A 26,573-nucleotide genomic window follows, 5' to 3' on the forward strand; every position below is an offset into this window, starting at 1 on the left:
CCCCCGGTATTTGCAAAAATTGCCCGCCGCCCGCCGTCCAGCAGAAGGCGGCTTTGTGGGGACAGGGACCCTGACGGCGTGGCTCGTAACCGAGTCCGCAGTGGCCGGGGTGGCCTGACGCTGAGCCTCCTGTAAATGTGTCATGAAGGAACAACAGCCGGCGGTCGTCTAGTGCTCGCCGTGCGCCGGTCCCCCAGCCGATCTTCACGGGAACCTTCACTGTCGTTGTAGACCCCGTTTCACAGAAGGGGACACTGAGCCAAAGGGCAGACGTAGAGGTTGCCTAAGGCCCTACAGCAGGTGAGCGGCGAAGCGGGGAGCGGACGCTGGGCCGCCTGGCTCAGAGCGGGACATTTGGGGCCAGCCCGTGCACTCTTAGCTGCTGTCCCACGTCCACCTGTCTCCCTGACCAATCGTGATGACCCGCAGACGTCCCCTGGGGAGCAAAGTAGCCGCAATGCTGCCTCCCGTCGGGAACAGAGGAAGAAACACGTTGAGCTCCGGTCTGGTGCACCTGCCGCCTCGGGGTCTGCTCGCGGTGGGGAAAAGGGCGCGGGGGTCCCCATCCTGAAGGACGCGGACACCCAGTTGTGGTCTCCTCCTTCCCTCCAGGACCTCAGAGGAGGGGACAGCACTCAGCACACGCCTGGGCCTCGGGGCCTTGGGCTGGTGGGCCGGGCCCGCGGAGCCCCAGCTCGGCCTTTACACCAGACGGTAACAGCTGCTGCCATGGCTTACCACGAGAGATCTTTCTGGGACCCCGTCATGTGCTGCCCCCACCATCAGCCGTTGCTTCCGTGCCGAGCGCTTTAGCTGTATTAGCTCATTTAATTCTATTCTGTGAGGAAGTATCCCCACCCCTGTGGTTCAGTCACTTGCTGGGCCCCCTGCAGGCGAGTGGTGAAGCTGGCTGTCCAAACCAGGCCCTGTCCCTGTAGAGGTGCCCCTGCCTGGGTCACAGTATTAGTGGGATAAAAAGGGTCTGGGGGACCTGGAGAGCAGATCCCAGAGGCCATGGCCCTGGGAGGTTCCGGAAGTGGGTCCCGCCTTACCTCAGGCTCCATGCCTGTACCTGAGGGCAGCGTTCTGAGCCCAGGTTCCACGAGTGACCGTGAGGAGGCATCGGGGGTGGACCCGGGGCGGGGTGCACTCCCGCTCACCTTCCTGTCGCCCTTGGAGGCGCTGGTGGGGGGGCGGGGTCGTGTCCCAGCCTCAGGGCAGGTCCTAGGCCTCAACTGGCCCCACCCGGAGCTGCCCTCCCCTCCGGAAATTCTTTTCTCCCGGCTTCCCACCCTCTGCTTTCCCCCGCATCACCTCCACCTCTGTGCTGCCCCTCATGCCAGCCGCTGCCTGGACGAGGACACGGGCTCGCGCTTCTGGGCTTTCGATAGCCTCCCTGCCTGGGGTGCGCTCCCTCCCTGCCCGCCTGGCGGGTCGCCCCTGCTCGCCGGCCCCCTCCATCTCTGCATCTCTGCGGGGCTTCTCTGAACCCTCCCCCACGTCCTCTCCTCTGCTGGCCCCGAGGCCGAGGCCCTTCCTGTCCCCTCCTGTGATGGCTCAAGTGGCCTGTCTCTCTAGTGACTTGAAGAAGCTGCAAATCCTCTGCTCCCGCAGCAGCTCGATCCCCTGGTGACCCAGCGGGCCTTGGGGACGCGTGGGATCAACAGAACACTGCGGGAGCTCTGAGGCTGGGTGGCAAGTAGCGCTTCAGCTTTTTCCAGCCTCCTGGAAGGTGGCTCTGGGACCGGGAGGAACCCAGCCACACGCAGAGGCCCGGTGTGGGTGGCGGGGGCAGGGGTACAGCCCAGCTTGGCCCCCAGCCAGCACCACCTTCCCGCCACGGAGAGCACCGTCCCGGACCCCGCGTCCAGTCGAGCCTTCAGATGACACCCCCCCCCCCCCAGCCCCAGCTGCCGTGACCGTGACCTCACGAGAGAGACTCCAGCTGGACCCCGTCGGCCCCCCAGACTCTGAAATGTAACAGAAACTGTTTCAAGCCATTAAGTTTCGGCGCGATTGTTCCAGGGCGGCGGATAACTGGACTGCAGACCGCGTGTCCCCGAGGGCAGGGCTTGGGTCCCTGTCCCTCCGGTCCCTGCCCGGGCTCCAGTGAGGACCGAGCGCTCCTCAGATTCCCCTTGAGTGCACGAATGAAACCCGTCGAGACTCACTGTTCACCCTGAGATAGAAGAAATTTATTAGCAAGAGGTAATCAGGAAACATATAATTTTACAAAAATGGAAATTTCTCTTTTCCAAACAAGCTGTAAGTGGAAATATTTTAGGACTAGGAATAGAATTCTCATACCACTAAGGTATTGCTTACAGCAGGAGCAGCCTGCGTGCCGTCCTGGGGCATGCCAGCCGCGCGGAGCTGACTGTGCTCTCCCCGCCGCACGGCGTCACAGCACGTGGGGGTATTCGCGGAACGGGCGCTGCCGGACTCCTGCTGGAAGGCGCTCGGACGGGACTGCGGTGTGTGCAACACAGACACTCACTGACTTCCTAGCTCTACGGCGTGGCACTATTTTCACAAAGCGAACAGACTCGGAGCATCTCAACGTAAGCTGGCGGTGACCGTTAGGCGGCTACGAGACGAGTGACATTCTCTGGGTCCCCGACTTGCGGCGGATGCCGGGCAGCGGCCGGCAGAAGTCGATGCGACTCTGTGTCGTGACTCGGTTGCCCTGGGGACGCCCCGGGGCCTCGTCCGGGTTCACGGAGACCCTGGTGTGGTTCCCAGAGCAGGGAGCACGTGGGGCCTGCACAGGGTGGTGCGCTGGTGTCGCGGGGCGTGGTTCTCAGCGGAGAGGACCCCCTCCGTCCAGGTTACCGGGAGACGGAGAGTTCTGACCCCTGTGATTTTGGCTGAAAAAGCTGCTTTGGAAACTGGCATCGCCGTCAGCGGGAAGATCCGTGGATGACTGGACTTCAGGGTGCGGTCCCCGCCCGCCTCCCCCCACCCCCCCACCCCCCCGTTACGACGACTACATGGAACATGCTGGGAGGGCGCCCGGGGTGGGGGGCGCCTCAGCCCGGGGGGGGGGGGGGAGGCCTGGGCCGCGGAAGGACAGAAGCGGGGTGGCGCCCAGGCTGGCGTCTGCACGGGCTCCGTCTCCCCGTCCGAGAGAGTGGGGGGCTGGGAAGCCTACGGACGCGGCTGGAAAGAAACAGGTGCTGCGGGGGGCGGGGGCTGGGTGGGGGGCGAAGTCTCACACGGAGCGGAGGCTCCTGTTCCGGTTCTACGGGGATCTAAGAACGAGAACGGATCTGTATTCTCGGAGAAGCACATACTAGAGAGGAGAATCCAGGAACCAGACAATTATGTACACATCACACCGCGTGTGTCCGTGGGGCGCCGGGGCCGGGCCGGGCCGGCTTCAGGTGGGGAGTTTGGGCTCCATTCGCAGGGAAGACTCATAGAGGCTCTCCTCGTCCATGACGAAGGACTGGTCCAGCAGGTACTGGGTCACCTGGCGAGAGGAAGGCGCGGGGCAAGTGGCAGGCGGTGGGGACACGGGGCCCCCGCGGGGGTGGGGCGAACGCGTCTGAGCCAGCGCTCCGTCTTCACGTGGGCCGGCTATTATTACTGACTGCCGCCTGACGGGGATACGAAGTCATGTGTGGCCAACGTCACCCTTGGCTGAACTCTAGGTGAAGCATTTTGGGCTCGTACTTTGGAAAAATCCCCCTAAGATGTCAGTCGTAGAACCTAGGTGGCGAGTGGGTCACGTGTTCTTTCAGCGTTTATGACGAATACGCATCAGGCTGAGCGACATTCACCCCGAGAGGAGAAAGGGGAAACCGAGGCCGCGCTTCCGGCCTCGCACGGCTCGCTCCGGGGCGAGATCGCGGACTGGACAGAATCACCCTTCCGTCCGCCCTCCCGCGTCACCTGCTGGATTCCTACAAGTAAAGGTGCTTCGAGGGGCAGTGCCCAAGCCGCACGGGCAGCCCCGCTTCGCCAAGTTCTCCTCAAGGCTCTTTCAGTTGTCGCTTGCTTGGAACCAAAGCTTCATTATTATTATTATTTATTATTATTACTTTGCTCCGAAACCCAGGGCAGAAGGAAAACCACACCACAAACGGCTGCACTCGGCCGGGGGACTTTCCACCGTGCGCCCTTCCCAGCTCTGAACTTTGTAACTAGGGGGCGTCACTTTCCAAAAAGATGTTGTAAACGCTGCCTCTCTTGGCTGGGAGGGGGCCCAGACGTGACCTCCAGCCGTCCCAGGGCAGGTGAAAATCAGACGGGAGCAGCAAGGTTAGCACCAGCCGTGGAGCGGGGAGAACTCACCGCTGGTCGGGGCAGAGGGAAGGCTTCTTGGAAAAGCTGGCGTTTGAGCGGGGCCCCGGGGGGTCAGGGGATGAGAGGGGCTGGGCGTGCAGGGAGGGGTACGGACTGACGCACGGAGTGCGTGCCCGCGTGACAGCCCGGGTGACGGGGAAAGTGCCTCCGGCTTACCTTCACCTGGTGTTCTATCTTATAGGCAGTTTGCTGGAACTGGCGAATCTCTCGGATGATGTGAGATATCTGCGAGGACGAGGACAGTTTAAGAAGACAGCTCGGGGGCGCCTGGGTGGCGCAGTCGGTTAAGCGTCCGACTTCAGCCAGGGCACGATCTCGCGGTCCGTGAGTTCGAGCCCCGCGTCGGGCTCTGGGCTGATGGCTCAGAGCCTGGAGCCTGTTTCCGATTCTGTGTCTCCCTCTCTCTCTGCCCCTCCCCCCTTCATGCTCTGTCTCTCTCTCTGTCCCAAAAATAAATAAACGTTGAAAAAAAAATTAAAAAAAAAAAAAGACAGTTCGCTCTCGCGGGCTCCCCCAGCCCCTCCGCTCCACGGCACGGACGGGGCACCGACAGCCGAACCCGAAGTCGGTCTCTTAGCTGACACACACACCGCCTCCTGAGAGCCCCCACGGAGGCACGTGGCCTCCTTCGCCCCAGCGATCTGTGTCCAGGGGGACACTAGTAAAAAGTCTACAGGTCGATTACGTGACAGAAAAAGCATCGTTCGGTCGGAGAGGGCAGGCTGTCCAACATCCCAAAACGGTGCCCACGTCTCAGCAAAAGCCGGACACCTGCCACGTTCTGCGTGCCCACTGTGCGTGGGTGCCGGGGCCCCGTCCTGTCACCAGGACGGTGCTTCTGGCTTGCGGGTGACAGAGAAGCCCTCCTAGGGAGCCCCGTGTCGACTGGAAACCGCATCACACAGAACCCATGCGAGGGTGTCGTGAGAAAGGGCGGGGGGAGCCACGACACCGGCCCGGCTCTCTCCTTCCACTCGGGGGGGGGGCTGCCTACGGATTCCGTCTGCCACTGGCTGCACGTGGCCAGCTCTGCCCCTCCCCCGCGGGGTGACCTCGGGTGGGCCACGGAGCCCCGCGAGCCCCAGGCTGCTCCTCTGTGAGCGGGGGCGACCCCTCAGCGGGCTCCGTCCGAGGGAGCGTGGTGAGGCTGGCTGGGGGCCCGCTGATGCTGTCTGCCTCTCTGCCTCTCGGGGACCCGCGGCGGCTCTCGTCGGAGAAGCCGGCTCCAGGCTGCCGGGTGCGCGTGCTCGATCGCAGGCCAGGCGGTCCCGGGACTCGGCCCCGGGTTTTGACGCCCCCCCGGCCCTGCCCCAGGACACGTACCATCCTCATCTTGGAGAAGTTGACCAGGCCGTCCTCCGTGTAATTGGGTGTCCCCTCTTCGATAAAGGCCAGGTCGGTGAGGTACATCCCCAGGTAAGGGACACAGGGCGGGTCACAACTTCGAAGCAAACGGCATGAGACAAACGTTTTTCATTTGAAAACACGAGCGTCTACGGAACCAGAACACCCTGCATGCACGTGCTGGAGGCCTGGGGTTGCCAGCCGCCTCGGGGTCGGTCCTCTGGGGCACGGGCCACGGACCAGCGGGACAGAAAGCCCTCCCCCACCCGTCCGCTCTCCGTCCCGGGTGCAGGCTTTGGGCTCCACGGCCGGCCCCCTCCCAGCCCCCTCACCTGACTGCCCCGTGAAACGCTCCACCCAGCCCTGCTCTGGACCCACCCCCCCCCGGGGGCCCGGCCGGCCCCAACCCCTTCTGCCCGCCCATCCTCCCCACCCCCCCCAGTATCGTGCTGCTGCTTGACGCTCCTCCTCTGCCTCGACCGGCCGCTTGCCCCACGGGATCTCCTGCCCACCTGAGCACTGGGGTCCCGGAGCAGGAAACCCTGGCCCTTGAGGTCCCCTCCTACGAGTGGCTTCTAAGCGGGGGGCTGGGGGACAGCGTCCCTAACAAGTGACCTCTTGGGGAGGGAGCGTTTTGGGAGACAGGACCCAGCAGTGGTAGACCACGCCGCTCCGACTTGGGGGGGCTGCCGTTAATCTTCATCACAGGGTATCGCCCTGGAGCCTCTGGGAGGGGCCCCAGAAAGGGGCCGATTTTGTGTGGGTCCGGCGGCCACCGTGCTCTGGCAGAGCTCCGGGTCGTGCCCTCAGGGGACCCCTGATGGTGCCCCGCAGCCTCCTCGCAGACACGGCCATCCTGGCCGCACGCACGTGGGGGGGCAGGTGACCCCGCTCCTCGACCTCTGGCCTTGTCTCCCTGAGGCCACGCGGCAACCCTCCACTCTGGAAGAAGGGGAGGCAGGGAGGTCGGTGGGGCAAGAACAGAAACCCAGCCTCTGCCCCTCGCCTGCTAGGCGTGTGACCCCTGACCCGAGGGCCAAGGCCGCCCTCACACGACGGGGCTGATTGCCCAGACAGGTCTAGGGGGTCAGGTTAGGTGATGCGCCCACGCTACATGAAGCAGCACGGATGCACGCGGGGAAAAACACATCCGGTTTTCGTCCGGCGGTCGTACGGCTTTGACGCCTTCTGACACTGGCCGTCGTCCTCCCCTGTTTTTTTTGGACAGACGGCAACAGGTCTCAGGACGGGTGTCGGCAAACACCAGGATCCCTGCTAGAAGCGAGAACCCGCTTTGTTTTCACCGGGTCTGTTTATCGTGGCGACCTTGTACTCGTGGTTCCCCGTTTGCTGTCCTGACACGCTTTTCCTTCCTACTTCAATTTACCTCGGGGAAAACGTGAGTTGATTATAAGGAAGCTACGGAGAGCGGATCCCGCCGGCACACGGGCAGCAAAGCCGGGGAGGAGGTGGGCCCCGGGGGTGAGGGAGACCGTGGCCAGAGTTGTCTTCTGACCTGTGGGTCTTGACTCTTTCTTGGGTGGTGGAAATACGTTAAGCGTTGATCAGCTTTTTAAAGAATGAAAACAACCACAACCACCACCCAGCAGTAGGATAAAAGAAAACATCTGAGTTGGTTGCACGGGCCAAAAGCACACGTTGTTTTGTGAAACTTTTGTTGCTGTTTGCGTGTATGTATTTGTGGGGGAAAAAAAGTGTTCTTACTGGGTTGTGATTTAAAAAAACAAACAAACAAGACTCACGGGTCCTGCGGGACCACACGGTCTGTGACTGTCACAGGTCAGGCTCTCCGACCCCGCCCATCATCCTCCAAGTCTGGGCGGCAGGTGGGACTTAGTCGGGAGACGGAGAAGCAACTCTGTAGCCAGCACTGGGTGGGGGCCCCCCCCCGGGGGGTTCGCTGGCCAGCGGCTTCTGAGAGGGGCTTCCCAGCTCGCCTGCTATTTCTGCTGTTGACGGTGACTAGGAACGCAGAGAGGGCCGGAAGGACCCCCCGTCTTGGGGGGAGGGGAGGGGGGACCGGGGCCGCAGGGAAGGAACGCGCAGACTGTTCCCGAAGGCCGTACAGGGTCTCCGACTGCCCAGAGCGGTGGGAAGTCAGGGGTTCCTCTGATCGTGGACGTGTATTCCCCTCACGCGTTTACCGGGCTCAGGAGCCCGCTGTAGGACGGTGGCGGGTGGGCACGTGGAGTCACGGCCCCCATTACCGCTGTGTCCCTGGTCACCGCCTTCCGGGTGAGGCGCCTGGAAGGAGGGGCCCGGGGAAGCGCACACACGGTTAATCCAGTCACGTGTGCACACGCGTGCACGCACGTGCACACGGCAAGTCCATCCGTGTAACCAAACAGCCGGCCCGGACCCAGAGCCGAGCTGGTCAGCGTGTGGGGCTGCCGACGTGGCGCTGGGCGCTGGGCGCTGGGGGCAGGCATGGGGAGCACGGGGCTGTGGAGGGTCCCCGAAGGCTGCCACTGTGTGGGGACCCAGCGGGAGCGCCTGAACGAAAGGGACACACGCGGAGGGCTCCTTGTAGGCCACGCCCCTGTGACCCCTGGCTGGCTCTGAACTCCCCGTGTGGGCATTTTCATCCCCCTTGGGCGGGTCCGGCCTTGCCCTGGCTCCGGGCGGATGCGGGGCGGCTTCCTCTCCTCACAGACCCCTCACCCGCCTGTAACCTGCTGTTTTAGGGAAGAGACAAAAGTGCCCCGCTTTCCATTCTCAACACGGCCTCTGGTCTTCCAGGCAGCGCCTGGATGCGGGAAGCCGCCTCCTGGTGACACTGGCATCTAGGCCTTGCCTGGGATTGTCTGGGGTCCCCCACCATCTTCCAAGAAATTCTTGATGACGTCATGTGGGAGGGGAGATCACGTGGTCCCAGCGGCTGAAAGCTCCGCGTGGCTGCCTGACGGGCTGGCCACCAAGGGGTCAGCCCTTCCTGCTCCGCCCTGCCCCAGCCTGGGGAGTGGCCCTGTCTCTCACACGCCTCGCTGCCCCTGCTGAGGGATCTCCTCTCCCTCCCAAGAGGGTGTGAGGGGCACTCGGGCTGGGCCACGTGGGCTGGAGCCCCCGGGCTCAGGGTCCCCAGTTTTGGCATGCGGTGCGAGAAATAAGGTGCTCAGATTTTGGGGGAAAAATTGCAGTGGGGTCAGGAGTGGGGGTGGGGGTCGCAGTCCACTCTCGTTTTGCCACCAGGGCACCCACTGCTCTGTGGTCTCGGCAGGAGACTAGGCTCTGCTGTGTGGTCACGAGCAGAAAATACAGGTGGAAATGAGTGTGTGGCCTGGTGGCACCCCTGGGCCCCTCGCATCCACACGGATGGGTTTTGTCCCCTGTGAAGGGCGGGTGTCGACGGGCTGGTGGTCAGCAAGCCGCCTGGGTCCCCCACAGCCCTCTGCTCAGGGCGGCCACAGCCCGGGGGGAGCGTGGCCCCGCGTTCTTCCAAACGAGGGCTTCCCATCGAAGCAGAGCCCGAGTGCAGATTTGCCAACATGTGCTGGGTTCAGATTAGGCGGGTGGGCAATCCCAGAATCGACCCCAGCGGGGCTGGTGACCAAATGCCGCTGAGGACTTGACTTCCTGGCCACGTTTTGCTGCACGGAACCGGAAGGGTGGTCTCTGGGCTCGGGGAAGGAGGAGGGCAGACGGGGGCACGCTCGGGGGCCCTGGGCAGGGGACTGGGGGTGCACAGGGCACACGCTGTCGGTGGGCCCGGGGGGATTAAGAGTGTGGCTGAGGGGAGGGGAGTAGGGCGTAGGGGTGAAGTCTCGGCCGGGAAAGGCCATTCACTAGCCTGCGTGCGGTCACGAAAGCTTTTCAGTGACGGGCTACACAGGAGGCCCCGTCCGGGCAGGCCACCGGCTGTGCTCAAGACTGACCTCTCCCTTCCTTCCTGTGACCACCGTCCCCCCTGCTGAGACAAGACCCCGGGGTTCACACAGCACGGCTCTACGGTGCCTCTGGAGAAGGGGGTGCAGGACACATTCGCCCCACGTCCCCCGTCTCTCCTTCCCCTCCAGGGCGTGGCCTCCGTGTGCATAAAGAGAGAACCCGGTTTGCATAAAGGTCTCAGCTCCTGAATGCCCGAGGTCCCCCACCCCCTTGCAGCCCGGAGCAGAGGCGTCTGGGACAGGCTGACCGGAGCCCCCGGGAAAGAGGGAAGATGGGGGGGGGGGGTTACTGAGACAGACCCAGGCCACGGAGGCGACGGCAGACAAGGAAGCCATGGGCGGGAGGCGGATGGAAGGGCGCCCGGCAGACGGACAGGTGGGTGAATGCGCGGTGAGGCGGCCCCCACGAACACAGCCCACGGGCTCCGGGGGGCCCAGGCGTGACAGAGACGGCACAGATGGCGGGGCATCTGTCCGAGGACGAACACGGTGGAGATGAACGCAGCAATGGCACACGGAGGTGGCGGAGGACGGCCCACGTGCGGCGGGAGGGAATGAGGGCACACGGGCGGGACGCGGGTGTGCCATGGGCTGGACGCGGTCCCCGGGCCCCAGGGGCAGTGGCCGCGTGATTCCGCACGGCAGGCGGGAGAGGCGCTCTGCAGGGAGCCGGGAGTGGGGGCGGCCCCGGGGTCTCGCCAAGGACGGCAGGGAGTCACGCAGAGGCCGCGGGCACACAGCGAGCGAGCGAGCGAGCGAGCGGGGGTGACCCCAGAGCCCTCACGCGTGAGCCTGTGGCCGCCGTGCGCCCCAAGGGGCTGAGGCCGATGCGCTGGGAGGGCCTGGACCCTCGGGCGAACCGCAGAGCGCTGGCCTTGCAGGCCGCCTGGGCCAGGGTCTGGCTCCGTCACCGCGGCCACACGGCTCTGCGACGGCCACTAGCGCCTCAGCGTCCTCGTCTGGAGGAACGGGACGGGAGGACCCGCCTCACGGTGGCGGGCCTCCTCGGGGCGACTGCCTCTCCCGGGGGCTTGGCAACGTCTGGGGGCATCTCTGGTCCTCACGACTTGGGGAAGGCACTGGCATCCGGTGGGCAGGGGCCGGGGCTGCCGCTGAACAGCCCACGTGGCACGAGACGGCCCTCAGCGTGGCGTGGTCCTGCTCTAGTGACGACCTGCCCGCCTTGCCAGCGGTCAGGTGCGACATCGGCAAATCTGTGTTCTCCGATTGCCAGATGCCGTTTGTGCAAACCGCACCTGTTCCCATGACTAATTCTCCACAAAAACGAGAAAACGCGACCCCATTAAGTGAACACCTTGACCTCACGACCTTCTCTGATGTCAGAAACGCTGAACTGTGGGGATGTGTGTGCGTCAGCGTCGAGGCGTCTGGGGCCACGGCCGTCCCGCGTGCTGGGACTCGGGCGTGCTGCCCCTCCCCCCGCCGGGAACTGCCGCAGAGACTGGGATGGCTTTAGCAGACAGTGGAGGACAGAGCCGACCCACCCTAGAGGTCTGGGGAGCCCAGGGGCCGCGTGGGTAGACGGACGGACAGACAGACACACGGACCTCCTGCTCCAGCCAGACGGGGCGCGTGGAGGCCTCCGCAATGCGGGTCTACGGTTTGAAAAATAATGGTGACAAAATGGCACACACTTACTTTTTCAGAGCTTCTCTGAGATTCTTAAATCTGCCCTCTGATGACACAAGCTTTTGGAGCTTGTCAATCAAAGCTTTTGTCTAGAAAGAATCAGAAGCATTTACTAACGCGCGGCTCGCAGGGGCCCGAGGCACCGGCCCACGGTCCACGGGCCGCCCTCGGGCTCCGGGGCCGCCCCTGCTCTGCCTCCTCGCAGGGCAGGGCGTTTCCGGGGACCGCCCCCCAACTCCTGAAGAGTCAGCCACGGACCCTTGTCCTCTCACCCTTCAGAAGCACGGGGATGGCGATGCGGGGGATCTGAGTGCCGGTCTCACCCCTGCAAACACGGACCCGGACACCAGGGTGGGGGTGGGACCGGGTAACTGCAAGGGGCCCTCCGGAGCAGAGCGCGGCCACGGCCATGGCTTCACTTCCGTGGCCTTTCCTGCGCCCTGAACCCCAGGGATGCGGCCAAGGGTGCGGGCCCAGAACCACACCTGTGTATCTCAGGACGCCGCACTAACGTAAGAATCAGGAGAAAAGATGGCAGGTGAACTGATCACGTAGAAGAAAAGACCATGATGGGGAAGAGTGAGCCCCCAGCTGAGGGTCCCGTTTGTCTGCAGGGGGCGGACGGGAGCCACGGAGGCTGCCCAGGGTCTGGCTTTGCGGTCCTTTCCCTGCCGGCTGGGGGCCCCTTGGCCTTGGCGGTCCCCGGGTCCCTCACTTATGCAACAGCGACGGGGCTTAGTGACCCCACCTCTCCAGCTCCTGCCCTCAAAATCCAGGCCGTGGCGGAGAACGGGCGCTGGGGGCCAGCTGTGCACGTGTGGCCCGGAGGGGACGCTGGTCACACGGGCCGAGCACACCCCTCAGCTTTGGGCCAGATGTTCCTGAGAAATCTGCCTGCAGAAAGCGACACTGAGACTTGATTCAGATGGGAGAAGAGACCGGGGTGCGGTCCTCGAGGGGCCCATCCAGTCTGCTTCCTCCTGGATGGGGGGCCGTCACCTGGTCCTGACCAGCCCTGCTCAAAGCAGAAATGCGTGTGGACCTGGTGGCGGGGACACAGCCACGGGCCGTGATTCTGTGCCCCTGACGCAGCCGCCCTCAGGTACCGGCCTGCAGCCTGGTGCCGACGCCAACCGCGGCCCCGGGGCCTCCGCTTCTCCCGTACTTTCTAGACTTCTCTCTCCAGAGCTGGGCCCGCCCCCTCCTCCTCCCCACTCGCCTGCAGAGGAATGGCCCCGAGGCAGCCGGAGACCAGATGTGGGGGCCCAGTGTCCTGGCCCTGGGGCCTCAGCAGCTCTGCACACACCCTCCGCAAGCCCACACACACCACTCCTGTTCCATGGCTGGCCTCCACTTTCACATCTGGAAAATGGGAGGGTAGGCCCCGCTGGCCACTTAGCTCCGGATGAAGTATCACCATGCTAGCAGTCCTGAGGATACATGGGGGATATTCTGATGTGTGTGGGGGGCTGGGTAGACACTTGGGACCGATCTGTGGCTCTGAGATGGGCACGCTTAGACTCCTTCCACATCTGTGCTCCTCTGGGGTGTCCTTCTGTCCAGGAAGGAGCTTTGCAGCCTGGGAGGCCCCTGGATATTCCCGCCGCCGCCGCTTACAAAGGGAGTTCCAGCTTGAAGCGGCCGGGCCAGGAGTTTCCGCCCTTTGGTGCTCAATGGGACCCAGGCCCCTGGGATTCTGGGCATCTCTGCCGGGAGGGTGGGAACAAGGGAGCCCTTGGAACATGTCACTGAAACCAGAGACCGAGCAAGGGGCCGGCCTTGTTGTGTTGAGAAGGAAGGTGGTCACAGAACCTCCTGAAGGAAGATCCTATCTTCCCCCTTCACCAAACAGAACGCTTCCTGACGGCCGAGGCTGCTCCCTCCCAGAGGAGCCCCAGAGTACTGGCAGCAGAGGAGAGATTTCTGTCCCTACTGAGACTCAGCTGTCCTCCAGAGAGGAGACACGCAGCTCCGGCAGCCACCTGCGCCGCCCCATGGAGGGGTGCCAGCCGTCCTCTCCTGGAGGGGGGCACCCTTTCAGAGAGGCTGGGGGAGGGAAGGGGAGAACAGGGAAACGGAGCCAGAAGTCTCTGACTGAGCCTGACTGCTCGGCTCCAGCCAAGGGCTGGCCTGGACTGGACACAATGCTTTTCTGCTTCGGGCACATTCGAGCAAATGTTAACAACTATCTGTTGGGGCCGCACCTCACGCCTCTAAGCCACGTGGCCGTTCCAGGGGCCTGGGGTGGGGGGGGGGGTCACAAGTATCCACGGGATACCTGCAGAGACGCGGCAATCCTTCCCGGGCCGGTGCGGGCCAGGCGCCGCGCACACGTGCAAGCCGAGGGCTGGGCGAGGCCGCCACAGGGCGTGTGGGCCCGATGTGCTTTCCGAGGCATCGCCGATGCCCGGGTCCCGGATGACATCCGAGAACGCAGGCCTGGCCGTTAGTCTCGATCTCTAACTGCCCTCCCTGTGCACCCTCTTGAGAGAGCGGGAGACTTCCGGATGGTTAAGGCGGTTCCCTCCCAACTCTACAATAAGGGTGATGCTGAAGAATGAGGCCAAGAGTTACGGAGCCCCCACTGTGGTGGGAGCCTCCGGAGAAGACAGTACCGTTCTGACAGCCCCAGAGCAGAAGAAAGACACGGGCCTGGAATGGCCATCAGACCCGCCGACAGACCAGTCTGCTCCCTGACAGGCCGAGTCGGCTCGGATGAGTAGGGGGTTCTGCCGCGGCCCTCTCAGGAATTCGCAGCACTGTGGCCATGAGCGGCCAGATGTGCCTGTGGCCTCAGTCCCCGTGCGTCCAGGCTCTGTTCTTTCCAGGAGCCCACTAGCAAGCCGGCACCTTCCGCTGCCCCCGTCCCAGCCCTGGCATCTCTGTGCGTTAGGAGGCAAGAAGCCTGGCGTCCCGGGGGGGGGGCAGGAGGCACCCTGCAGTCACGCCGTCATCTGGGGCCAGAGTGACCACACTGCAGGGAGGGCAGCATCCCGGGGCTTCCTGAGTTTGGCTGCTTTTCTAGGGAGGAGGGATGTATGGACCTGATGCCTGCTCGTGGGGGCGGAATCATGACCTGTCGTTGGTGTGAGGGTGGTCAGGGGGCAGGCAATAAAGAGGACAGCGAGGCGGGCACCGTATGTAACTCCGGAGGAGACAGGCGCCCTGGAGACCCTGGGCCCCTCACAGCCCACCCGGTCGTAGGAGCAGACGCTGTGGCCAAGTCGCTCGTATCTTCAGAGGCTTACCCTGCCCTCGGTGGCACCCGTCCAGCCCCCTGCACACGTGCAGGCTGGGGTCCGGGCATACACCGCGTGCACCAAGGAAGCGGCCCAAGTGCCCCGCCGACCCTCCTCTTAGGGCCTCGGTGACCTCCTCGTGACCTCAGTGTAGGGAACTTCATTCCCAGGGAAGAATCGTGTTCTGAGTGAACAAAGGTCAAGCCCCCATTTAAGGTCACCAACTACCCATGGGTAACAGGGACCAGCGGACTGCCTGGCGGCCAGAGAAATCAGAGACCTGGGAAGGGATCTACGAGTTCGTCCGGCCCCGTCCCGGCGACCCTGCAGATCCGGAGTGGCATCCACCCTTGTGTCCCAACCCAAGGACAAGAGTATCGGGGCCAGTGATCACTCTTCCACCTTCGTCTTTGGAGTATTAATTCTCAAGTGGGAATTAAAGTCTCACGGGTCCCAGCACCACATATGCGGGCCTGATACCTGGTCTCAGGTGATACAGGAGAAGAGGTTCTCCCGGAAGAGGGCTTACAAGGAAGCGCTGGCCTCCACCCTGTCCTCCGCCCACCTCTGGATGTCCGGAGGCCAGCACTCTGGCGCCCCGGCCCCAGCCCGGCCCCAGGCAGGCGATGGCGCCGGCTTCCCGCCGCACCTGCTTGGAGACTTTGAGCCACGTCTTTTTCAGCCGGAATATTGCGCTGCGGTTCATGGACGAGGTGATCTCCAGGACGGCGTTGTAGTTGTGCAGACAGCGGCATATGTCGGCCACGGCCACCCACTTCTCGATGGCGCTCACTCTCGCGTTGATGTCCTCGTTGCGGATGATCTCTGAAGCAATCAAGTTACTGATCTTTAAGCCCATGCAATGAGACAAGAAAAAATAAGAGGCTAAGTATTGCAGAGATGATAAGTCACCATTGCTTGCAGATGATATGACGGCCCGTTTGAAAATCGCAAAAGGATACACTGGAAAACTACCAGGACGACTAATAGAGCTCATGAGGGTGGCTGGTTAAACATTCGACACGTAATAACGAGTTTTCCTATACACTGGCAATACCAACTAGAAAACACCATGGAAAATATTCTCAAAATTCCAATGGGAGTGTGTAAACTACCTAAGAACTTAAATATCTGAGGATTTCCGAAGACGCTGCATGAAAACAGTTGACAAAAGGTTCTAAGAGGTTTGGATTACGAAGAACAAGATCCAATTCCCAAAGGAGAATATAAATATGCCATTTTTCTAAACTAATACGTGACTTCAACGTGACTCAATAAAACACACAATGAGAGCTCTCTTGAGGGCTTGACAAACTGATCCCACGGTTCGCCTGGAAGAATCAGGAGGAGCCCAGCTCCGAGACCATCTCCCCCGCACGGCTGGGGCTTGGAGGGGACCCATACCTTGTGTCATCACTGGGCTCACATATAAAGTGGCAGAGGTCCCCCTGCCCTCAGTGAACACACACACACACACACACACGTACAAATCAGATGTGGGCGGGACCTGGGGAGTCAGGGAGCAAGAAACACACAGAGCTGGGGCAGCGGCTGACTCACCCTGTGCTTTTCTCTGAAACCTCCTATGAATTTATAATTATTAAAAAAAAGTAAAAAAGAAGACTACTTGTTATAAACAATTAAGAAAAGGACATGTGCAGGTGAAAGGCTGTAGGCCTTTACTGCCAAGATATCTTCTCAAACATAATTTCTGAAGGATGTATGTCCAAAGGATGGCTTGTAAAACTATTTAAGAATGGAAAACCACTGAAGAGAATTAGGGAGGAACGAAAACATGAAATAGTACATATGTTGTAGCTCTTGAAAACAATTCTAAAATTTACTCATTTTGAGAGAGAAAGAGAAAGAGAGAGGGATAGAGATAGAAAGAGAGAGCGGGGGAGGGGCAGAGAGAGAGAGGGAGACACAGAATCCGAAGCAGGTTCCAGGCTCTGAGCCGTCAGCACAGAGCCTGACGCAGGGCTCAAACTCATGAACCCCGAGATCATGACCTGAGCCGAAGTCGGACGCTTAACCAACTGAGCTGCCCAGGTGCCCCAAGTTATACTAATTTTTTAAAGGAATATCTCTGTGAAACCTTCCAGAAAATAGAAAAAACAAAAAGGGAGTATCTTACAACGTACTCTACGAAGCCAGTATAACCTTGATACGAAAAGCAGATGCAGATGACACGAGAAGTCAAATCACACATCCACCTGTCTGCCGTGCCACGACCAGGTTAGGTCTGTCCCCGGAACGAAAGGAAGGGTGAACACTAGAGAAAAATCTGTAACCGTCGTTCACCACATCAACAGCTTAAAGGAGGTAAGCCGTGACCATCTCAATAGATGCGCACAATTTTGATAACATTCAGTACCGATCTGTGGCAAATACCGTCAGCAAACAAGAAGAGAAAGGAATTTCTTTAACTTGATAAAGAAACAAACGTTATCCTCGACGGGGAAAGATGAGAAGCTTTCTCTTCGGAACCAACACCAAGATTCACCATCGATGTTTGCACTCAAGTCTGCCGCACGGGGGCCGTGGGCAGCAGGGGTGCCCCCCCCACTCTGCCCTCGCCCTGACCCCGGAGAGCCTGTCAGTGCCGCTCAGTAAGACAACGGCATGGGAAGCTGCAGACCCAGCCGGGGAGAGATCTAGAAACAGCCGCGGGCCGTGATGGTCACCACCACGGAGGTGCACATTCTGTGTCTGAGGGACAGGGCGGATTCTAAGAGAGATGGCCAGTCGCCAGGTGGTGATGAGGGCGGCCCTCGGAGGCAGGCTGTCTTGCCGTGTGATGTTGGGGATGAAACTGACCCCCCTTGGGCCTCAGTTTCCCCATTCACAAAGTGGGAATAACAGGGGTAAATGAGACCATGCTTGCAAAGCCCTGGGCGCAGTGCCTGGCATGCCGCACACGGGCAGCAAACACTGGTTTCATGCCCCGCCCTTGGCTCACTTCGGTCCTGGGCGCACACGGGCGTCGGGGGGAGGACGGGGGACCGGGTTTTGCCGCCCGGGGCTGCTGCGCGTTCCCAGGACCTGCCCACCGGCTTCGCGCACTGTCTCTAACTGGACACGTGGCCTGGGTTCTGTCTGTTGCTGGGTGCCCTACGGGGGTCCTGACCCCAAGCTGCAGTGTGGCCGTGTCTCTCTTTTCCTCCCGCTGCCGCAGACCCTCCCCGATGTGGGTGTTGACCAGGGAGCCTGGCCAGGTCAGGACAAGTGGAATCGTGTGCAGCAACTTCCTCAAGGGCCTTCCCTTGGGGGCGATGACTCAGCTCAGGGGAACTTAGAGGCCAGCGCAGGTGCCCTCGGGGCTCTTTCCAGGCTGGGCGCGAGGGCCTGTGGTTCAGGGGCTGGGGCCGGGCCTCGTGCCGGGGGAGGACTTTTCCTTGCCTCCCGGACACGACTCAGGAGCCCCCAGGGCTAGGGCCCTGAGAGCCCGGCTTTCCTTAGACCAACGTGGGGTAACAGCCCCCATCCTTTAGGGCTCGTGAGGTCACGGTGCACACAAACCGCAGACGGTCAGGCGCTAGCCTCGCGGGGAACCTGTCCTCCACGTGGCACCCCGAGGGGCCTGTGGAAGGAAAACCCGGGACAGAAAGGCACCGCCTCCCCCCCCACCCCCCTCCACCGTACTCACGTCGTTGAAATGCTTCGTGGTTTTCATGATATAAGGGGTCCGCTCATTCTTCTCCAGCTTCATCCAGCCTTGTCCGAAGAACTCCCTGCGGGAAGGAAGGGCACCGGGCGGGTGAGGTTTGCACGGATGATGGCGTTGCTTTCTCTGCCTTTGGAGGCTCTGATTTCTCAGGGAGTAACTTTCTGTAGAGCCCCGGAGAGGACAGGACGCTGGGCTCGCGGCCTCAGTTCCCTCATCTGTGAAATGGGATCAGTGACTATTTTGTTCCCGGGGCTGTCGCGAGGCCAGAAGTGGGAGTGAGTGCGCGGTCACGGCTGAGTCCGCTCTGCACCCTGCCTGTGACGGAGAACTCGTATCTCCGCGTGCCTGTGCAGAAGCTGTCTGCAGGACAGGGACAGAGGCGCAACACGGGCCGAGTGGAAGGACAGAGGGGCCTGCAGGCCAAGCCGGCTGTGTGTTCCAGTACGGCGACCTCACGGGCCCCCCCCACACGGCCCGAGCCTCCCAGGGAAGCTCCGGGCTTGGCTGTGACCATGGGGGACCCGGGCAGGGCGCCGTGGGCAGGAGGGGAGTGAGCTGTGTTTCAGAAATCTGCTTCTCCTCCCACAGGGAGCCTGTCGGGAGTGACACCTGCTTCGCATCTGGGGGAAGAGGCGGGTTTCCACCCTCCATGCTCGTGAGCGAGGGCCTTGGGGAGTTTCAGGCGGGGCCGCCTTTCTGGAAAGCAGGGACCAGAAGCCTCTGACCCAGAGACACCAATCTCAGGAAGCTCTTCTCAGGCCCTTGGCAGGAACTCACGGCAACAGTGACTCACAAGGAGGTTTGCCCCCAGTTCAGACATAAATGTGAAAACTGAGAACCAGGGCAGGTGCACCAGACCACGGGCTGTCCCCACGCTCTGCTCCCAGGGGGGGAGCACACACATACTCCTTTCCCAGACCTGCAGAGTAGGAATGCGGAGTTGGAGATGCTTCTGGAAAAGCACGCACGCGTGTGCGTGTGCAGCTCACAGTTAGGTGGGCCCTTGGGGCCGGCAAAGAGGACCCTCCCTCGTGCCTGCCGACAGACACGCGCATTTACACATTTCTGTTCCTCCTGCGGAGAATTCACGTGGCTCTGGGAGCCTCCTGCACGTGTTCCCGGGGCACAGCCAAAGCCGACTCCCAGGGAGGAGGAGGGAGGAGGGCCCGCACCCGCACCCACTCACTCGTAAGGGATCTTCTTGAAGACGAGGTGGTCCAGCAGGGTCAGCTGCTCGGCGATCTCCAGGGCTGAGTGGTTTTCAAAGGGCTCTGCCTTCACGCCTTCTGCCTGAGGGAGCAAGTCCTGAGTCAGGCCCTTCCCGATTTCTGGACACTTCCCCACTGTGACCCCCGGTGAGCGGGTGGCTGGCGTGTGCAGGGAGGGAGAGGAGGAAAGGGCAAAGGGAGTCGGGACCTTGCGGTGCCCCGAGCGTGCACCCGTGCTCCTGAGTCACCGCTTCCCCTGCAACGGGTTCACCTTGCCCCAGAGCATGAATGACACAAGAGAGGCTCCCGAGGATCACGACTGGGTCACTGGCTGGGCCTGGGGCCTGTGACCTCCCAGCGACCCGTCTCCTCCTTCAGATTCTGTCTGGACCCGTACCCGCCTCTGTAACCTTTCCTTTTAAAACTCATTAGCAGGTGTGGGCTCACAGGTGTGACCGCCTCCTGGGGCGGTGTTCCTGTCCTGGGCCCAGACGGTGGCTGTCTGGCCTTCGTCTTGGGGTTCTCACATCTCTGGGGGCTTCCATGGACACTACCCTCACAGGTGCCACCACCTGGGCCCTTTGGCCACAGGAAACACTTGGCGAGGGGTCCAAGGACCCCGTGGCAGGGATTTGATAAGAGGTGGACACGGGGAGGCCTCATGGAAGGTGTGCTGGCTCCGGGGGGCGCGGTGGCAGTGGAAGGGAGGGGAGGGGTCTGCTGGCCTTGGGAGGGGCCTGTGTCCACTGGCAGAAGAACCAGCTACAAGGATCACCCCGACCTCCAACTAGGCCGCGTGGGACGAAGGGGCCAGCTACTCTCCCCAGGGGCCCCCGGGGCTGGGCTGAGCCCCCCAGAGCTGCACTCATCACAAGGGCACGGGGTCCATCCCGTTTCAAGGGGGGAAGCCATCCCTGCGAGACGGTCTCCCTCGCTCCCTCTTTCCCACTCCCTGAGCAGCGTCACTGAGGGTCATACTGCCAGGTCCTTGCCAGACACTGGGACAAAAGGACCAGAGACACAGGACCAGGCAGAGACAGAATGCAGGGAGGCAGAGGAACTCACTCTCTTGTCTGCGTGTGCACGTGTGTGTGCGTGTGCACGTGTGCGTGCTGGGGTAGCCACGCGTCCCCCTGGCACAGTCACCCCAGGCCGGAAGCCTGTGTGCAGGAGTGTGGGGACATGAAGCCATCAGGGATGACAAGTCCTCGGGAAGGCGGTGGGGACTTGGGGACAGCAGCCGTAGATGCCACCCAGGGTGGGGTGTTTTGGGGTAAGGACCCTCATGGGGGGGAGCCCCCGGCAGGCAGGTGGGCAGCCCAGCCCACTTCCGAGGGCCCAGGATAGCTGATCTGTCAGGGCTGAGGGCCAGTGGCTGGCCTCGGCTGGGGAGAGGCCTGTGGGAGTCGGCCCAAGGGCAGAGAGACTTGGCCAGAAGATTTGCTCAGCAAGTGGACCCTGCTCCCTCTTGGTCACTCCGCCTTCCTCCACCTGTCACGGGGCCTGTCAAAGTTTCACTGCAAAAGTCCTTGGGCTCTCTGGTGAGGCCACGGGGGCCTCGTCCACACAGGCTGTGCCCCCACAGGCTCTCAGGGCACTGGGAACAAGTCAGGGCGGGGCTGAGGGCGGCTCAGCCGTGCTCTGTTCCCAAGAGCTGCAGGCTGCTCGCCGGGAACAAGGGCTCTCCTGCTCCCGAAGGCAAACATTCTGGTCGGGTGGGAAACAGGACGAGTGCGGTCTAGCCCCTGCAGAGAGGCGCCAGGAAGGAGCCAGTGTCTCCCAGGGTTCACCCAGCATCCTGGCCCCAAGGGTCGATCTGGTGACTGTACATGAACAACTTCCCTGCCCGGGGGCACCAGCCGGAGTGCGCTCGGGGGGCAGGACGTGGGCCCCATGTAGGCAGGTGCTCCCCCATGGGGGGCTTCACCCATGCCCAGGGCCTGGAGTCAGGAGGGGGGGGGGGAGCAGTGGGCCCAGAGCCCCGAGTCCTGAGTCCCCACACTGAGTGCAGAAGGCACAGGAGGTCACTCAGCCGGTTTGAGAGGTGAGGGAGCATGGGGGGGGGCGCCTCTACCTGAGGGGGGGGGTCAAAACCAGTCTGCCTTGAGCTTCCTTGGCCACCGTGGTGGCAGGGGCCCGGGACTCTGGGGTGGCTCACGGTGGCATGCTGGGGGGCACACGGGGCACATCTCTGACCCGGAGAAGGCAGTGGGCCCGGCCAGGCCCTGGGAGCACGCGAGACCATCATTCCCCTCCACGGCGTGGAACACCATCAGCCCCCTATTCCTTGTGGGAAGCACCGAGCTCCCCTGGGCTCCCCCGTTTCCGGGCAGGGCGAGTTGCACCTGCCTCTCAGGGATGAGGCGGTGAGGTGTGTGAACCAGCACCCACTCTGGAGTTCCCCTGAGCTGACACTGTGACCTCAGGTGAGGCCCGTCACCTCCCCCACCCTCAGCCGCCTCGTCGTGAACACGGTGAGGATGTGAACTCGCTGCCGTAGGGAAGAGCACCTCGCGTCTCAGTCTAGCACGCAGCGACCACTGCCTGACCTCTGACCTGCCCCCTCCAGGGACAGGTGAGCAGAAAAGGAGCGGAGGGGCTGGGGTGGGGGCAGAGGTGAAGAGAGGAGGGGCGGGAGTGTCACGGCCCAATTTCCTCCCTCCGAAACAGAGGTGCTGCTAACCCTTGGCATCTGGGACGCGACCTCATTTGGACACAAGGTCTTCGTAGATGTGCCTGGGTGAGATGAGGGCATGGGATGGGGGACTGATCCAACAGCCCTGGCATCTGTAAGAGGGAGCAGTGTGGACACAGGGACAGTCGTGTGGAGGAAAGACAGGGAGGAGGCAGACATCAGAGACTCACGGCCACAAGCCGAGGACTGTGGGGCTACCAGGAGCTGGAAGAGGCGGGCAGGACCGTCCCCCGGGCCCCAGCCGCCACCTTCCTCGCGGGCTCCTGGCCCCCAGAACTCTGAGAACTGGTCTCTGCTGCCCCGAGTCATCTGCCTATGTGCTCTGGGACGCCCGCCCTGGGGAGCCGGCCCAGGACGGGACTGGGCGCCATCAGGGGGCCCGGCTCACCATCTGGGTGATCTCCTCCAGCGTGACCTGGTTGTCACCCGGGTCGTCCTGGGTCAGAGTCCTAGGGGGCGAGACAGCACGGTGAGCCCTGTGCGGCCCCTACCCCCTCACCTCTGGGGCGCCCCACCCCATCCCCACGGGGTGAGCGCCCCCTAGATCCCCCACTTTACCCCCGCCCCCCACCCTGCTTCTGCTCTGTGGTTCCTGTGCCGTGAGCCCACTGCCCGTTCCCATAGCACAACCTCCCCGATGGCCTGTCCTCCAGGACTCCGTTGTCTGACCCTCCCGGCCTCCGTCAGCCCCAGGCCCCTGTGCTCTCAGCCCCCGGTGTCCTGGTGTTGGGAAGGCTGCGGGCCACCCCCGGCCAGGAGCCCGAGGGCGGGGTGATGTCTGATGTGTCCACCCCGCAGCTCTGGCCCCGGCCCCGGCCCAGGGCGGGCCTGCAGCCAGGCTCTCGCGGAGAGCCGTGGAATGACAGATGAACGCGGGGAAGGAGCTCCAGGCCCCGAGGACAGAGCGGGCAGGAGAGCTGCGGAGCCCTTCGGACGGAGGGACAGAGGCGGCCCGGGATGGCAGAGTGGGCACCGGGCCCTGGTGGGGAGCCAGGGTGGATCGAGTCAGGCCTAAGTGCTTTGTTCCCACCGTGACGGCATCGTGACCGCCGGGGGCAGAGGATGACGCCAGGGACCCGCGGGCCGTGGGCAGACAGACTCGGACCGACTGGATGTCCGCCCCACAGAAGGCATTTTACGTAAACTTCTAGCCCGGGAGGCCATCGCACAGAGAACGCGTGGCCTGTGCACGTGCCATTCCCAGCAGGGCCGCCCGACGCCGGCCAGGTCTTCTCGCTGCACCCGAGGCGGAGGGGACTCTGGTCAGCGGGCTCAGGGGCCCAGCGCACTCCCGCGCAGAAGAGAGACCAAGAGCCTGGGGGCCGACTGCGCGGGTGTGGGTGACACGGGTGCAGGTGTGGTGTAGGTGCGGATGCAGGTGCGGGGGCTGCTGAGGGTGAGAGAAGCCTGAAAGACACTGTGGCACTTCAAACCCCGGGAAGCGAAGGCACGCCCCGGGCAAGCAAGGTGGATGGTGTGGGAGGAGGAGGGCAGGGGACTCCGGCCACAGGCAAGTGGCTGCAAGTGGGGATCAGAGACCGAGGCCTCAGGCAGAGAAGGCAGGAAGTGGGGAGGAGGAACCTGACCCTGAGCCCTGAGCCCTGGCCCCCGGGCAGGGCTGGGGGTGGACCAGGTCAGCCAGACGAGCAGCATGACACCCACCGGTGATCTGCAGAAGTGACAGCGTGACCTCACCCCTGCCTCACCACAGCCCTCGGAGTGCGTGCTGCTCACCCATTTTACAGGAAGAAAACGAGGCCGAGGGAGGGGTCCGTCCGAGGCCACAGCGAGTCACCGGCTTCGCCGGCTCAGACAGGCTGCCTGCCCCCCCCCTCCCCCGCAGGGGCGGCGGGGGGGGGGGGGGGGGGGGGCGGCGAGGGCAAAACTCTGTTTGACCTTGACTAAGACTTCACAGCCCGGTGCCCCCAGGGGCTGCCGTAAAAGGGAGCTCAGACCAGACAGGACTTGGCAGGTGTGGATGCAGAGGGGCCCGGCTCCTGCCACAAGGGCATCCCGGGCCTGGCGGGAGAGGGGGGGCAAGGACACACGGACCCCGGGGGGGCCTGGATGCAGAAGCCGGGTGCCTCCCCCCGGCAGCCCAAGGATGCTCCCCTGCACACCGGACGGAGGCCGCCGCGCCCGGGAAGGGCCCCGCCCAGCCCCCCAGCCCCCTGCCGCCGCGTGCAGGCGGTGCTCGGCCGGGGCCGCGACCGCCCTACCTGATGATGTTGGCCGCGGCCTTCCTCTCCTGGGTCAGGAGCTCGGGGTCGTGCATGACCTCCTCCAGGAAGCTGATCACCTTGCCTCTGAGCTCATTGTTGGTCTCAAAGTCCTGTGGGGGGAGACGGGCCACGGCGCTGGCCACTGCTCTGGCGCTGCCCTGCTGTGGCCCCTGACCAGCCCGAGCTGTGTTTCTGCCCCGTCTCCGTTTTCCCTGGCGGCTGCGCCCCGGGGCCGGGACCCTGGGGTGCAGACCCACTCGGTATCCCTGCTGCAGACAGAGGTGGGGCGACCCAGGTCCCCGTCCCCTGGTGTCCTTGCTGCCCTCCCCGCTGCTCGCAGAGGCCAGTGCCGGGGCCCCCCTCCCCCACCTGAGAGTGTTTGGAGACCCAGTGGCGGAGCACGTTCAGGACCCGGTTGGTGGCCGCTCTGCGGATCACAAACTCCTTGTCTCCATTCCGCTGGTCAGGGGGAAACCCTGGTGGCAGGCGTGGCGGAGGGTCAGAGGGGCCGGGAGGACGAGATGCACAGCTTGGCTCTCGTCTGGGTTCGACAGCCACGTGTGGCTAGGCCGGGCCACTCCGTGGCTGGTGGGTGGACGGTGTGGGGGCAGGGGCAGGAAGACACCGAACAACCCGCCCGGGTTTGTGGCCAGCTAGACTGGAGCCCACGCAGTCTCCGTGGGTACAGGGCACACACCCACCTCTGCCTGGGGCTGCTGGAAGCTCTGATCTCCCGGCTGCGCTCCACCTCTGCCACGGGAGCAGTGCCGTGAGGGTCGGGGGGCCCCCCGGCCGCCCACGGGCATCGGCTTTACTGGGGCCAAGTCTCCCAGGGGGCGGGGCCAGATGGGCGGAGCCAGATGGGCGGAGCCAGGGCCGTCCGAGCCGGGAGCCAGGAGGGTCGGCGCCAGCCAAGGCCCCGGGGCGGTGAGCCGCGCACAGGCAAAGGGGGACAGCTCCCGGGGCCGTGGTGGCCACTGCTGCCCCCAGAGCCGCCCCCACGCACCTGTGCTGGCCAGGGACATCCGGCGGTACTTGTCCTTGCTTGGGGCGCCCTCGTTGGCTCCCGCCGTTGCTATGGCAAAGGCAGAGGCCGCGGACAGGGCACTGCGGCTGTTGTCCAGTTCCCGACACGAGGTCATGACCACCCCGTTGTTGTAGGAAAAGAGGGGGAACTCTGTGGAGGGAAGAAGGCCAGTCCTCAGCCTTTGCCGGTCCGGCTCTCGGCGGTTGGAAAACCAGGCTCCCCAGCTGGAGCAGCCTCGGGACGGGCGGGCTGTCTTCATTGCTTCGTTGCCCCCGAGCAGGTGCTGGTGGGGGTCCGGCTGCTGACATCCCCGGAGGGAGGAGGGGGCAGGCCACCCCCAGGGCCGGCTTGGGACGGGAAAGGCCCCGCCAGCTGCCCGGCCCTCCTCTCTGCTGCTCTGTCACCTCTTAGGCTCAGCAGGGCCCAGGCCGCTGGAGGACTGTGTCGTGAGCGTTCTCACCACCGCAGGCTATTTGGGATGAACGCGTCACCCATCCCAAGTCTGACATCAGTCGCTCATCCTGACGGGCTCACTGGTGGGGTGTGGCGAGCCCCGGGCTCTGAGTCCTTGCCCTGCCAGCCGTGTGGCCTCGGTGAACTGCTTAACCTCTCTGGGTCTCAGTGATCTCTGGACAATAAGGCCAATGGTCCCTACTTCAAACAGCGGTCAAGGGTAGAGGAGAGGACGTGTGCAAGTCCGTGGTTTCGGGTGAAATGCTACGTGTGTGCCAGCGAAACTTGGCGCTCAGGTTTTAGCCGCGACGGCAGCAACCGTGACTCTGGAAACTCCTCCAGGTCTCGGGACGGCACCCCGTCTTCGGGACAGAGCACGGAGCTCCTGCCCTGCGGGGCACGTGCTTTATCTCGAAAACTCAAAAAGCTTATTTCTGAGATGTGCGCTCTGGCGAATCTGCTGGGGCCGTGGCATCCGCGACCCGGCGGCTCCGAGACTCGGGGGAGGCCCGGACGGTCGGGGTGCTCGGGGCTCAGGCTCACCCCATAGCGGGGCTGGAGGTGGGAGGGGAGGCGAGGCGGGAGTGCCTCGTGGGGACGGGAGGCCCTCGGGATCGTGGGCCCCTGAGGCTCGGGCGGGGGCGGTCACACCTGCGGGGACTCTGCTCCCTCGTCCGGTAACTGGGCACGACCTTGATGCACGAGGCTGCCCGACCGCGACAGGACCCGGCCCACGGCTCGGCCGACACCCGAACCTGGGTCCCCCGTGAACGCACCGGTGCCGGCCCCTCCTGCCTGCCCGTGTCAGGGTGACCGTGCAGACAGGGAGGAGCAGCCCCTGTCCCCGCCCTG

At 63.4% G+C, this 26,573-nt stretch overlaps 1 protein-coding gene across 2 annotated transcripts in view; it reads right to left on the reverse strand.

Annotated features, from left to right (window-relative positions):
• Nucleotides 1-2,173: 2,173 nt before the first annotated feature.
• The window catches only part of RASGRF1 (Ras protein specific guanine nucleotide releasing factor 1), a 97,277-nt gene continuing 72,877 nt past the window's right edge, over nucleotides 2,174-26,573 (reverse strand). For both annotated transcript variants that reach the window (XM_040493447.1, XM_040493446.1), the window contains exons 17-27: nucleotides 25,248-25,418; nucleotides 24,611-24,717; nucleotides 24,239-24,351; nucleotides 22,408-22,468; nucleotides 19,303-19,406; nucleotides 18,096-18,180; nucleotides 15,096-15,293; nucleotides 11,217-11,296; nucleotides 5,632-5,749; nucleotides 4,465-4,533; nucleotides 2,174-3,472 (exon numbers count right to left, since the gene is read on the reverse strand). In XM_040493447.1, the coding sequence (XP_040349381.1) occupies nucleotides 3,380-3,472; nucleotides 4,465-4,533; nucleotides 5,632-5,749; nucleotides 11,217-11,296; nucleotides 15,096-15,293; nucleotides 18,096-18,180; nucleotides 19,303-19,406; nucleotides 22,408-22,468; nucleotides 24,239-24,351; nucleotides 24,611-24,717; nucleotides 25,248-25,418 (1,199 nt within the window). In that variant the 3' untranslated portion in view covers nucleotides 2,174-3,379. The remainder of the gene's footprint in view (nucleotides 3,473-4,464; nucleotides 4,534-5,631; nucleotides 5,750-11,216; nucleotides 11,297-15,095; nucleotides 15,294-18,095; nucleotides 18,181-19,302; nucleotides 19,407-22,407; nucleotides 22,469-24,238; nucleotides 24,352-24,610; nucleotides 24,718-25,247; nucleotides 25,419-26,573) is intronic.

Source organism: Herpailurus yagouaroundi, unplaced genomic scaffold (genome assembly GCF_014898765.1).
Source record: "Herpailurus yagouaroundi ecotype Mexico unplaced genomic scaffold, PumYag 185, whole genome shotgun sequence".
NCBI classification, from domain to species: domain Eukaryota; kingdom Metazoa; phylum Chordata; class Mammalia; order Carnivora; family Felidae; genus Herpailurus; species Herpailurus yagouaroundi.